Source organism: Pteropus vampyrus, unplaced genomic scaffold (genome assembly GCF_000151845.1).
Source record: "Pteropus vampyrus isolate Shadow unplaced genomic scaffold, Pvam_2.0 Scaffold297, whole genome shotgun sequence".
NCBI lineage: Eukaryota > Metazoa > Chordata > Mammalia > Chiroptera > Pteropodidae > Pteropus > Pteropus vampyrus.
The window spans coordinates 574,013-587,578 of record NW_011889078.1 but is presented as its reverse complement, the minus strand read 5'-3'; the positions used below and the strand labels follow the sequence as shown (position 1 = coordinate 587,578).

General features: G+C 34.5%; 1 protein-coding gene across 2 annotated transcripts in view; it reads left to right on the top strand.

Moving 5' to 3' along the window:
* PRKD1 (protein kinase D1) overlaps nt 1–13,566 on the top strand; it is a 162,837-nt gene that overhangs the window by 109,201 nt on the left and 40,070 nt on the right. For both annotated transcript variants that reach the window (XM_023521146.1, XM_023521147.1), the window contains 6 exons: nt 2,631–2,754; nt 4,262–4,339; nt 5,473–5,752; nt 6,788–6,840; nt 8,759–8,831; nt 11,070–11,176. In XM_023521146.1, coding sequence (XP_023376914.1) covers nt 2,631–2,754; nt 4,262–4,339; nt 5,473–5,752; nt 6,788–6,840; nt 8,759–8,831; nt 11,070–11,176 — 715 coding nt within the window. The remainder of the gene's footprint in view (nt 1–2,630; nt 2,755–4,261; nt 4,340–5,472; nt 5,753–6,787; nt 6,841–8,758; nt 8,832–11,069; nt 11,177–13,566) is intronic.

The following is a 13,566-nucleotide window of genomic DNA, read 5'->3' as shown; positions in this document are numbered from 1 at the left end:
TTTTTTTCTAGAAGAAATATATACATAGAAAAAGAAGAAGAAGGAAAATCTCTCCAGGAAAACATTCCCATACTAGTTTTTGCCTTGGAAAACTCTGCATAAATTAGCTGCCAAAATGGAAAGCTTGGCAATCTTCCCACTTTCTGTGGCATGTGGTATTGACTTTATTCAGGCCCAGAAAATGTCAGTGTGTTCTTGATAACTGGAGCTACGGGGAAGCAGTGCAGTTTTTGATATTGTTGATTACTCTGAAACTGCATTTTCCCAAACAGAAAAATCTGGTAATATGTGAATTTTCGAAGCTTGGAAGGCTAGGTAGGGTCTTTGATCAATTTATTTTCTAATTTTAAAACTAGTACTCTGTATCAGTAAGTAATTATAATTTGTTGTAGTGCTATCAACTGCAAAGTGACAGAATTCACTATAACTTCAAATATCAAATATCTTATGTATTTAAAAGATGTTTTTTATGTAACCAATTTAATACATTGGAATCCATGATTAAAAAGTTACTGGGATAACAAGAATCAATGACCCTGAGTACTATTGCGTGTGAAAGTTTCCCTCATCCTTCCATGTATCTTTTTCCCACCAGGCTTGTGATACTGAATATGATCAGTTTCCTCTTCACTTGTGTCCGGTATCACTTTGCTTCCTAGCACTTTGCTTCTATCCCACCCTTGGCTTCCTACCAAGGCTCTCCATGACTTTTTGTGGTTTTAGGCTTAAGGGCATGAAAAACAAGCATCTATTTGTAAAATTATATGTTCATCCTCTCATACATTTAGATACTTATGAACTAAAATTAAAAGGAAATGAAAGAAAAGAAATTCTCCAAATAACTGTCCTTTAGGACTTCTGATTGGCTTGTTTTAGGATTGCCTGTCTTTCTCTGAAGCCCTGGGTCTAGGATTTCAGGCTTATCTTCACTAGTGCAAAACAATTTTTTTAGATTTGCTTAGCCCTGGGGCAGAGTCTGATGTGGTCATGGAAGAAGGGAGTGATGACAATGACAGTGAAAGGAACAGTGGGCTCATGGATGACATGGAAGAGGCGATGGTCCAAGATGCTGAGATGGTGATGGCAGAGTGCCAGAACGACAGTGGGGAAATGCAGGATCCAGACCCGGACCATGAGGATGCCAATAGAACCATCAGGTGAGGGCCATACCCCCAGCCTCAGTCCAACCGTGAAATTCCATGTGGCATTTATTTTTTAAAGCTCTTTGATATTTTGATATACTGAAAAGGAATCGTAAAGTATGTGCTCAGTTTGTTTATGAATGAGCCCTGTACGGCAGAGAGAGACTTGGAGTTGGGAGGTCTAGATTCCCTTGGAAGAGTGTAGTTTGCATCCTCTCCAAGCAGTGTCTCATTCTTTGAGACGTTTTCTTTTGCATATGAGGGATACTAGTATTTGCCATCCACAAGTTTACTATTAAATCAATTTTTATTCAAAGCTCATTGTGTGGCCAACCTCAGCAGACACCATCTATTTTATAGCTGGTCCCATTGCAGATATCACATGTGACTTCACCTTGCTGTTCTTGAATTTATTTCAGAAGTATGTGAAATTTTACCTTTGCAGTCAAGTCTATACTTTTTAATTACTAAATGATCTCCATTTTTTACATGAGGGATTTGCACACTAAGGCCAAATCAGGCTGCTGCTTGTTTTGTGATGAAATTTTATTGGAACATAGTCATGCCCACTCTTATCTATGGCTACACTTGACAATTGGCAGAGTTAAGTATTCTGCAGAGCCTAAAATGTTTATCACTTGGTCCTTTACAGAAAAAGTTTCCCAACCTCCGATTTACATTATAAAGTATATTTAAATTTTTGTGTCCAATTTACAAATGCTATAATCATTGACAAGTTGAAATTGTTCATTAGAGTAGAACAATAAAATAATTCGATTTCTTCCATTTAATGGAATAAGACATATTTCTAAAATACTGGAAATATTAGTCTTATGACCCAACTGTCTTTGGAAGGCATGCATTTCTTTAATATCAAAGGGTGGGGACTGCCAGGCAGGAGAGCAGGGGGAGGGAATACTTGCATATATGCATATGGGAGTGGGAGGGAAGAAGAGACAGAGACAGGAAAGGAAAGGAAGGAGAAAGAGATGAAAGATTGGCATAATTTTATGAGCAATAGTTATTTAAAAGAGAGTTTAAACAGCAGATTTTAATTTTTTTGAAATTATCCAGAGAGACTCAAATTCATATGGAGTGACGTTATCGATAAATGATTAATATTTAGCCTGCGTTATGTACTAAGTAAGCAAATAAGCTTTCATATGTGATTCTAAATACTGTGGCCTCAGTACACTAACAGTAATCAGCCTGATGTTTACCTGAAAACTGAACACTGGATAGTTTAACCTGAAGATTCAAGTGCTCAACATCCTGCCTTGGAATTTTTAAAGTGTACATATAAAGTGCCTGTCACTCTTCAGAGTAATTCAGGTACTGAACTATGGTACTCTGACAATACATTTCATTAAAAATGGGATGCAGTTTTTTTTACTTTCACTTCGAAATAGCTGAAATACAGTTTTATGCAGGAAAAGAAGATCTATATCTAAAACCATTTTTTTTCCTAAAATGTTTCAACTTTCCAAGTCCATCAACAAGCAACAATATTCCACTCATGAGAGTAGTGCAATCTGTGAAACACACGAAGAGGAAAAGCAGCACGGTGATGAAAGAAGGGTGGATGGTCCACTACACCAGCAAGGACACACTGGTAAGATCCACAGCAGGTAACGTTCTCTCATCTCGCTAGCTTTCATTAGAGGAGTTGCTAATGTCCTGGGAAGACTGTGGGTGTCTGAGTTAACCAGGAGCAAACTTCAGCGCAGGCCTGGTGTGGGATCAGATGGAGCGTATGCACAGTCTCTGGATGTCAAAGGTAGTTGAGCAAGCAGCTGAGTTAGAAAAAAGTGTTGGCAGTAATCTCAGGGGAACAAAACCATTAACCTCTATGGCTTGAGATGATCTCCAGACAACTTGAATGTCTACTTGTCAATTTACAGCAGTCATGAAAACAACTGTATGTGCTTTCAGAATGCTCCTCTGATTCAGAAGATTTTTTTAAACAATACTGCATTTAAGGGAGAGAAAAATAATGATAATTATTATATACAGTAATCCTATGCTCTATTAAATGAAAGACAACACATTTTAATTTTTTAACATAATCTGAGTTGGTCACTACTCTAGCTTTTCCTGATAGTAAATGAGGCTGTGCCATGGGGGTAAGAGAGAAAAAATTTAAAAAAATTTTAAAGTTAAGCTAGTGACGATTAGTGATAGCTTCTTTCTCAGTTACTGATAGTATTTTTTACATCACCTCCTATACATAGGATCCCCATTATTCCATTACATAAATAGACACTTATAACCTAATCTCAATCTTCTCTGCTTGAGAGATTTACATGACTTACTGTAGGACTCAATTGAACACCATAATTCTTCCTTGACATGGCGTAAAATATTTAAAGTGTATTTTATATATTTGACTGGTCTAAGATTGGTTGTGGAAGAGACCAAGAATAATGGTTGCATGCGCGCGCACGCACACACACACACACACACACACACACACACACACACACTCCCTAAAATAGAGGATGTACCTAGAGTGAACAAGGACCTGATCACCAAATCATAATAGTTCTGATTGGTAGTGAGCTTAAGAAAAGGGAAAGTTATTTGATGCATTCCCTTGACTTTGTTAAGTTAATGTCAGAGGATCAGCCCTACCACCCAACAAAATATTCTTGAGTTCTGTTATAACATTCAGAATTCTTCTATCTCTATTGGAAGCCAGAATAACTGGCTGGATCAACATGGCATTCCTTATGTTCTAAAATAATGAGAATGTATAAACATTATTTGTCTCTTATTAAGCCTTTTTATTTTATTGCAGACTACAAATCCATCTTTATCTATTTAAGCAGTCAAATAAATTTAAAAGAGTATTTTCTACTTCTTAGGTACTAAATGCCAGGCCCTGTGCTAGGTACTAATAATACATCATCTCCTTTGTTACTCATAACTCTGATGTAAACGTGGAAACTTATCACACAACATCTGCTCAACGGTCGCTCTCTAGAGTCTGAAATTGAGCGTGAGTCTTTCATGCACTTTCACCATCAAATTTTATGTCTCCACTGGGAAATGTTTTGATTTTATCAATCCTGGGTATGTTTAAAGTTTTTAAAAGATCCCGAATCTGACTTCTGTTTCAGCGAAAACGGCACTATTGGAGATTGGATAGCAAATGTATTACCCTCTTTCAAAATGACACAGGAAGCAGGTACTACAAGGTAAGGGTGGTCCTGTTCTTGTTTGGCATCATGTGGGGGTGTAGAGTATCAGAAATGTAAAGTACATCCAATAGGCATGATTGCTCTTGTGTTTGCTCTAAGAGATATTTTTTCTTCTCTGTAGTTCACAGATTTCTGGAGAATCAGGTTGTGACCCCATGATAGCCATCTGTGAATTTCAGATTTCCTTGGGGAGTGTTTCTAGTCCCATGGGATGGTGGGGGGAGAGGAAAGCTTAATTGAGTATTATCAGAGATGTATGATTTACGGTCATACTGTATTCAGCTCTTTTTCTTTCTTCTTTTTTTTTTTTTGTTTGTTTGATTTTGTTTGTTTGTTTGCATCTGCAGTCTTGCCATGCATTGCCATGTTCCTAAAGACCACTTACTTTCCTCTAGAGGAAAATTTGGCAGCAATTCTCATTTTATCATAATACAGATGTGGCATAATCTATCACCCCATAAAACACAAATCCAAAAAAAGTTCATGGTGAAAATAGTATAAACTTGCTCTTTCAAAATTAATGCGGGTTCAGGCATAGTTGATGTGATTCTCCATGGCCATTTTGCATAGTTCTAATGGGAAATGGAAACTTCATTAATTTTTAAGTGAAAGATATCTTTTAAAAGTTATTATTTCTTAGATCACTCCATACCTCCCGGAAGACAAATGTGATAACTAATATTTTTAATATTAAAATTTTCTTAAAAGCAACTGCTTTTAAAGCCAGTCTTGGTGGTTTTCTCACTAAAACTATTCACTTGGCTATATAATTTTATTAACATGTATCGAATCAAATTATATGATTCATTTCCAGTGCCTTAACAAATAGTTAAAAACAGCCATGCATTTTGATGCAGGTTCAAAATCATTATTCTTATTAATATTTTTTTTTTGCCACATGAACATAATGAATAAGTCACTTGAATTTTTGGGGGGAAATGAGATGATAAGGTTTCCACTAGTTAAGATATTTTTGAATTTTGCTTAGTTATATTCTGTGTTTTATAAAACCATTTTATGTAAATGATGGCCATTTGTAATGTCATTTCTCACATGTCCCTGGCATGAATTTTATTTGAAAGTTTAGATACTTTTGATAAACTACATTTAGCAAACTCTTTCTTCCACAGGAAATTCCTTTATCAGAAATTTTATCTCTGGAACCAGCAAAGCCTTCACCTTTAATTGCTAATGGGGCCAATCCTCACTGCTTTGAGATCACTACAGCAAATGTAGTGTATTATGTGGGAGAAAACGTGGTCAATCCTTCTAGCCCACCACCAAATGGCAGTGTCCTCACCAGTGGCGTTGGTGCGGATGTGGCCAGGATGTGGGAGATGGCGATTCAGCATGCCCTTATGCCTGTCATTCCCAAGGGTTCATCTGTAGGTTCAGGAACCAACTCTCACAGTGAGTCTGCTACTTTTCTGTCTGTAGAACAGGTGAAGAGTCCTCCTGAGGGATGATTTAGTTTATTGTTTAGCACGGGGTCTCTAAATGAAAGCTGCTACACCTACTAAGATATTACATTCATTATATTATCCATTTTTCATTTTAAAATTTGAACAAATTCATGTAACCCCTGTATATAGGCAAGAGCAGAAAACTAGAGCTATTGGTCAGGAAAGAAGAAGTAATCTAGTCAGCTCGATCTGGACTTGGAATGCTAGCCAGTCTTACTATTTGCAAATCTGGATTACCATGTTTCTTCAAAACTACCTAACATGGCATTCTGTGTGTGTACTTGGTGTATAGAGTACTTAGAAACTCTTGATGATTTTATCCCAGGAAGAAGTCTCTGTCTTAGTAGATTGATAGAGATTTTATGAAAATGGAACCAGGATCAAATATTGAGGATGAAGTTTTAAAAATATTCGAGAGGATTATCTATATAAAAATGTAATTTTACATTTCAGTAATGAAGCCTGTGGGAGAAATCTCTGTTTTTCACATCATACCATCACACTGATGTGATGATCTGATGATCTATTATAACTTTTAAATTGATCTTTTACAACCAATGTACCTGTTAACAGAATGTATATGCCTACTTTGGAGCTAAGCATTTTCTTTGAAGTCTCTATTTTAATACTAAAACAACCCCAACAGGTGGACAGTAATGATTTGCCTCTTTGACAGGTGAGGAGATTAGGCCCTAGACAGATTAAGCTGTCTCAGCTTTTACCAGAGCTATGAAATGGCAAGCCAGTTTTTGAACGCAAGTCTTTCTGACCTTGAACTGACAAAATACTATTTTTCAAAGCCAAGTACCAAGTAAATCTGTAATCATAAAAGGAAAAAAGTATTCTAATAGACATTTTCCTGGAAAAATCTAATTGCTATGATTTAAAAACTTTCCTGCAGCTTGATTAGTAAGCACGTATTTACTTGTTATGCTATTATCTCTCTTACTTCTTTTGTGTATTTTTTAACATGTATTTCCAGGAGATATTTCTGTGAGTATTTCAGTGTCAAATTGCCAGATCCAAGAAAATGTGGTGAGTATGTACCTCCAAATTAAAATCTTGGTAATATGAAGTTTTTATTGGAAAATAAGGGCATCATAAAATACATTTTTATTTAACATTTTAATTTTTCAGTATTTTCTAGAAAATAAAAGAGGGTCTAGTTGGGTATTTTTCTTCCATAAAATTTTAGAAACATTATATTAATTCTTTTAGTAATTTTTCTATAATCTGTTCAGTAGTATAGAGAGCTAAATACCTGTTATTCGTCTCATAAGCAATTACAATGCAACACCTGATTTTTCGCTCATTTTGGTACTAGAATTTTAATGGCTTATGTTACACAATACCAAATAAGATAAGATAAATTTTTTGAGACACGTTAGAAACTTAAACATGCCCTTATTCTCATTTCTTACTTGCTACAAAGAAATACTGTCATATGACAAGGAGTTGCAAATGCTCTTACAGTCACTTGACTGATCAAGGAACCCTCGGAAAACTAGCATCCTAGTCACCTAGGCCACATAACTCCATCCTTTGAGCTTAGTTTTTGAACATTATAGGTCAGACATATTATGAAATAATCTGCACTCTGTCATATGTTTGTTTTGTTATACTTTGTCACTATGGCAAATAACCCAAAAGTAGTAAGGCCTTTCTGCCCTCATCTGTGACTCAGACCTTTTGTTTTATTTTACCTCCTATATCTGTAACCAAAAGCAAAGAGTTTACAGCCTTACTTATACTGATCTGAGTTTATTTTTTAAAGAATAAACTCCATGAAACCCTACCACTAATATAGCTTTGCAACCTTTGCTAAATTGGCATAAAGTACACTGAAAACTAGATGAATTAAAGAGAATTAGGAAAACTTCATAGTGAAGGTTAGATGAATTTTTATGCTGTTAATCACAAGATAGCTTTCTAAAAATCTGTAGGTTCCTGTTGTTCTTGCTTGGTCAGAAAAGACTTTGAGAAATATAGGTTAACCTATAATAAGCCTCTTAGGAATTCTAGATACGTGTGGTGTCATTCCACTCTCTTTGTCCACTCTTGTTCACTGAAAATTCTGGGCAAGCCATTGAGCTATCAGAGAAAGATGGAATAGCTTGGACTCTGAATGCTGGAGTAGTATTTATTCACTTTCTTGTCTCCAGACTACCTTGAACCACCCTGTGAACACTCAGAAGGGATCACAAGATGAAGACAACTGTGGTTGTTTTCTAAGGGGACGGGCAAAGGAAAAGAATAGAAATGTATAGAGTATGCAGGGGGTAGGATTTGGTGTTTGGTTAAAACATAATGCTTTATTTAGCAATTATTATTTCAAAGAGAAAAGAGTAGACATTTGGAACTCGTTACCTCCAGAAGTGGTAAAAATGGAAGAGGTTAATTACCCCACAAATGAGAATTTCATCATGGATTATCATCCTTGTCTAGTGTCTTCAGATCTCTCGCAGTGGTCCAGCCCCCATGTCCTTCAGTTTAGATTCATATGGATGTGGACGATTAATAAAGAAGCAGCCTCACCATTCTAGCCGTAAAGAATGGAGTGGTTGGAATCAGGACTCACCAAGACATTTGACTGGTTATCATGTTTATTTAACCCAAATTTCTCACTAGCTATCTCAATAAGCAAGTTTCTTTTTGCATATTGACGGTAAATGGCATTATATGGTTTTACATCGTATTTCCTTCTAATGAAACATATTTGATGGAACTTTAGAAAACCTCTGCTGCTCAAGAGCAGAATAGTTCTCGTTACTTTGATTGAAGAGTGTGTTTTGATTATTACAGTCATATTGTAGATGTCATCTAGCATTTACAATTTGTTTATGTCTATAATATTTAATACTACTTATGACATACTTAATAAAATTATATACTTTATTAGGACTAATGTTTTGTTTCACTTCATGTTTGTTCTGCATTGGACTTGCACCTATAGGACATCAGCACAGTGTATCAGATTTTTCCTGATGAAGTACTGGGTTCTGGGCAGTTTGGAATTGTTTATGGAGGTAGGTTAGTTCACTAAGCATCTTTAATAATTTAAAATTTTAGTTACTTATACTAATAAAAGTAGTGTCTCCAAGAAAAATATAAATATCAAGACCTGTGCATATATATGTTTGTATACGTGTTTTATCTTTTAGAAATTTCTCTTGTGCTATATATCACTATCTGGAAAATTGGTACTTATGTTTTGAAAAAGAAACTTTTCCTCTCCTAAAAAACTTATTTTGCTTAAATATATACAGACAACTCTATACACAATACTGGCTACCTATTGGTTTATTAAGACAAGGTATTGAGAATCTAAGAAGTTGTGATTCATAAATTAGTTTCATTTCCTTTTAGCTTATTTCATCAGAACTCTGTAGAAATTCATTCATGTAACTAGAGAAAAGTATCTTTTAATTATAATATCTTTAACACTGTATATATTTCGTTAAAGTTTGCATTTTTAATATTTTTGAAATGAGATACTAAATTTTTACCTTTTTCCTTATTGTCAAGCTATTTGGTGAATTAATTATTTTAACCTCTACTGTTTTAGATTCTAGCCAGTTCTATTATATTTTTCGTCTTTAAGAAAGATTTAATGTTAATATTTTGCCTGCCCTGTAAAATGACATTGAAACTTTCAGTTCCTTAATATAATCAGTAACATATTATCTTTTCTTGAGATGGTGTTACTCTGAAATAATTACAATGTCTCACATGATATTACTTATGATAGTATAATATTGTACATTTTTAGTTAAAAACTAAGTTCTACTCTGTTTTACAAAGTAAATTTAATTCTTATAAAATGCTTAAGTAATTTTTGTGATAGAAAGCCTATCAGTGAGTCAGCAACCATTGTGTTTTTTGTTAATGCATAACAATGAAATAGGGGAGACCAAGTACTTCACTATTGCTCTATATTGTAATAATCACATGCAAAAAAAAATCATGGTATATAGAGCATGGTAAATATATATAACTGCACATAGTGTGTGGGTGAGGCAAGGGTGAGAAATGAGGTTAGAGAGACCAGCAGGTGCCAAATAATCTGTAACATTGCAGGAGCAAGCTTTGGAGGAGGCCTCTACAAGGAACATTGAAAACCTAAGACGAGACATATAGAGAATGAAGTGTATGAGAACAGAGTCTCAAAAGAGAGATCAAGCACTATAGTGACAGAGGAGTAAAGACAAAAGAAGCTATGACCTTGAAGAGAGTATTTGCAGAAAAATAGCTGAAATGGAATAGAAATTGCTTGGGTCAGAGAGTAAGGAATGATGTAAAGAAAGTAGAGAACTTGAAAAGAGACAATTTGATAGTGAAAGGAAGCAGTCTGGAAACTTATTCAGACTTCAGAAGGAGTAGCAAGAGTGAGATATAAAGGAAAGGAATAAATACTAAATTTGCAACAAATGTTAAAATAATGGAATTTCAAGTTAGTCTGTATGTGACAAAAAATATTGAGTAATTAGGTTCCTTTTCATTTTTAGATTCATTTTCATTTTCCATTTGTAGATTCAATTAACACTACTATATTCTATACCTCCTGCAATATAGTAGTATAGAAGTTAAGAGCTTGAAGGTGCCCTATAGATACCCTCAAATGTTTGTCATGAGAATTAAATGGGATGTAATGTATGCAAAAGGCCTATCATGTGATAATGATGGCAATAATTATTATAACTAACAGTTTTAGAGTGTGCATAGTTATCTGGGCACTATGTGTACTTTACATATCTTATTTCATCTAATTCTCACAACACTACCATTGACAATGAGGAACCTAAAACTCAGAAAGCTTAAGTGATTTGCTTAAGATCACAAAGCTAGTAAGTGACAGAACCAAGAACTGGCCCACTTAACACACATTAGTTTATCAGGAATTTAAAATTATACTTAAGGAGAGCACTTTGCCAGTGGTATGAACATTTCCTATATTAAGTAACTCAATAACCTGTTCGAAAACATTTTTATGAGAAAACATCTGCATAAGTCTGTTAATACTTATAGCTTTAATGTCTCAATTCTTTTGTGTTCTAAATTGTGGCTAATTTTATAATACATATACGATTTAGAATAATGTAGCTAAGAAATGAAATCTTTATGGATATGTCAGTTCACATCAGAAATGTTCATTTATTTGGTGAAACTTTTTTATGATTCCTGTAAGCATCCTTATAAATTCTTGTGTTATTTAATAGACATGATATTTAATAACATTATGCTTTTTCCCCTTTTTTATTTTAAAGGAAAACATCGTAAAACAGGAAGAGATGTAGCTATTAAAATCATTGACAAGTTAAGATTTCCAACAAAACAAGAAAGCCAGCTTCGTAATGAGGTTGCAATTCTGCAGGTACTTCTTTATTTTTCACTTGGACTTTATAAAATACCTCCTCAACTTCTGCAAAACAAAGGAAAGATATCCAAATGTCTATGGCATAGATATTTAGAAACACTTTAAGATTACTGAAAAGGCAGATTAAGCATCAAACTACTTCCTGGGTAGTATCTTTCCCGAGTCTAGGCAACAGTTGTTCTTTTTTCTGTACTTAATTTTATGTTTTACTATATTATTAATACTCATTAAATAGGTAATGTTTCAGCATTTGCTCCTAGTGAACATGTTAAGACCATTTTGTTTTACATTACAAATGACCTTGTCTTCATAAACATTCCTCTTTTATGCTGTGATAATTATATGAATTGATTCTATAACTGTCAGCCTATCAGGTAGATAAGTAACATATATCTGAGAATCAGATCATCTTGATATTATTAATGTCCTCTTTGTCTCTTACTGTAAGCCTTTCATTTGATATTGAGTATGTTACTTAATTCTTCTCATTAATAACAGTCCCTTTTTAAAGCCAGAATTGGTTAATAAAAGGTATATATAATTTCTGTAACCATTCAAATTTTTTTCTACAGACCAAAAGGAAGTTGATCCATTGTTTGCTAAATGTGGTCAACCTCGCTATCCAGTCTAGACCATTTAGACTATTGATAGATGTCCATTTTTATATAATAGCCATGATTCTCTACTTGTCATGCATGTTCATAATTTTTCATTCATAGTTTTATTGAATAATTATCATTTGAACACTGCTAACAGAATGAAAAAGATTGTGTTTCTTCATTTATTATTTCATTTAACGAGTTTCGTACAATAAAAAGTTGAAAAAGATGTGATTTATGCCCTAAAGGATTTCATATGTATAGGCAACTGAAAATAATAACAGGCTTTTTTGGGGATTCAGAATTTCTAAACATAGTGTTTTGGTGCTTTTGATAACTAATGTAAGATAGAGAGACCATATTGTTCTCTATTTTCATGAGGAAGAAGATCACCATGGCTCTGAAGATGCCAATTTATAGATTCATAGCTCAATGCTGGCTAATCAGTTACCAAAAAAGGTTTTTTTCCTTAACTCAGCAACACTGAGCTACAAATGACATCTGAAAAATTCACAAACCTGACCCTGCTCTCCCAATCTCTATTCCCACATAGTGTCTGGAAGGCAGATTCCTTTGCAGCATGCCAGCCTCTAGGGTTGGCATATGTACAGAGACATTTATCCTTCCTTACAAGACTTAAGCGGAGTTACATAGTTAATATGGCTGCCCTTCTACATTTTGTTGCACTTACGGATGACTGACCAAATGTTGAAAGTCTAATGTTCTGTGTCTAAGCCTTTTAACTGGCTCTCTTGAGCCTATCAAAACAGGCTGCTGACTCTGTAGTGAAGTAGAAAAATAAAATACACCTGAGCATAAACTGCCTCCCATCTCCTCTTCTAAAAGAATAGATGGAATCAACAACTCAGGTGCAATAAGCAGATATTCAGCACAATTTTCATTATAGCGTGGTTTTCTAAAAAAGAGTTTAATTGGATTGAAAGTCAAATTCTGCCCCTTGAGCACATGAGGAGGTCGAACAGCTCTCATATTGTGGCTTGAAATCTCAAAAATCCTCATCATTTATTACTCACCTCCACTGTCCCTAACCATTCTTTGTTTCATTCATCAGACTTGCATTTATTGAGTACATACTGTAAGCTGAGCACTATTCTGCATCCAGTAGATATAGCAGGGACAAAGACACACAGGTCCTTGCTGTCATGAGTTTTTAACTTGTATCATTCAGCTATTCCTTTAGTCAGATGTGTGCTATATTTACATGTTGAAATTTCAATTACATAACCTGTACAACCTATACAATGAGTTTTATTAGGGCTTAGCTTAATTATATGCAGACACCAGATTCAGGAGTTCATACTTTATCATAAAGTTGCCAATTATTTGAACATTTATTTGATATTGAGTATGTTACTTAATTCCTCTCATTAATAACAGTCCCTTTTTAAAGCCAGAATTGGTTAATAAAACATATAATAATAAGGAAGTGTTTACAGATAATGAAAACAGAGCTATTCTAAATGATATAAATAGGGGATAACTATGTCATAAGATTCACACTTACTTTAATTTTTCAACTATTCAAAAACATCTAAAGAGCTTAGAGATAGAGAACTATCTCTATAGAGAACTCGTCTTGTCCCCTAACTGAAACAACGAAAAACTGTTTGACCCTTTTTTACCATTGTCAGATATATCAACCTCTCAGGAAAGACTATAATTCAGTACCCAGAGATACTGAAGTTCAAGCTCACCTCCTCTAAGTCTTTACTCAAATATCACCAACTGTGTAAGCATCACTCTGACACCCTATTTAAAACTATGGTC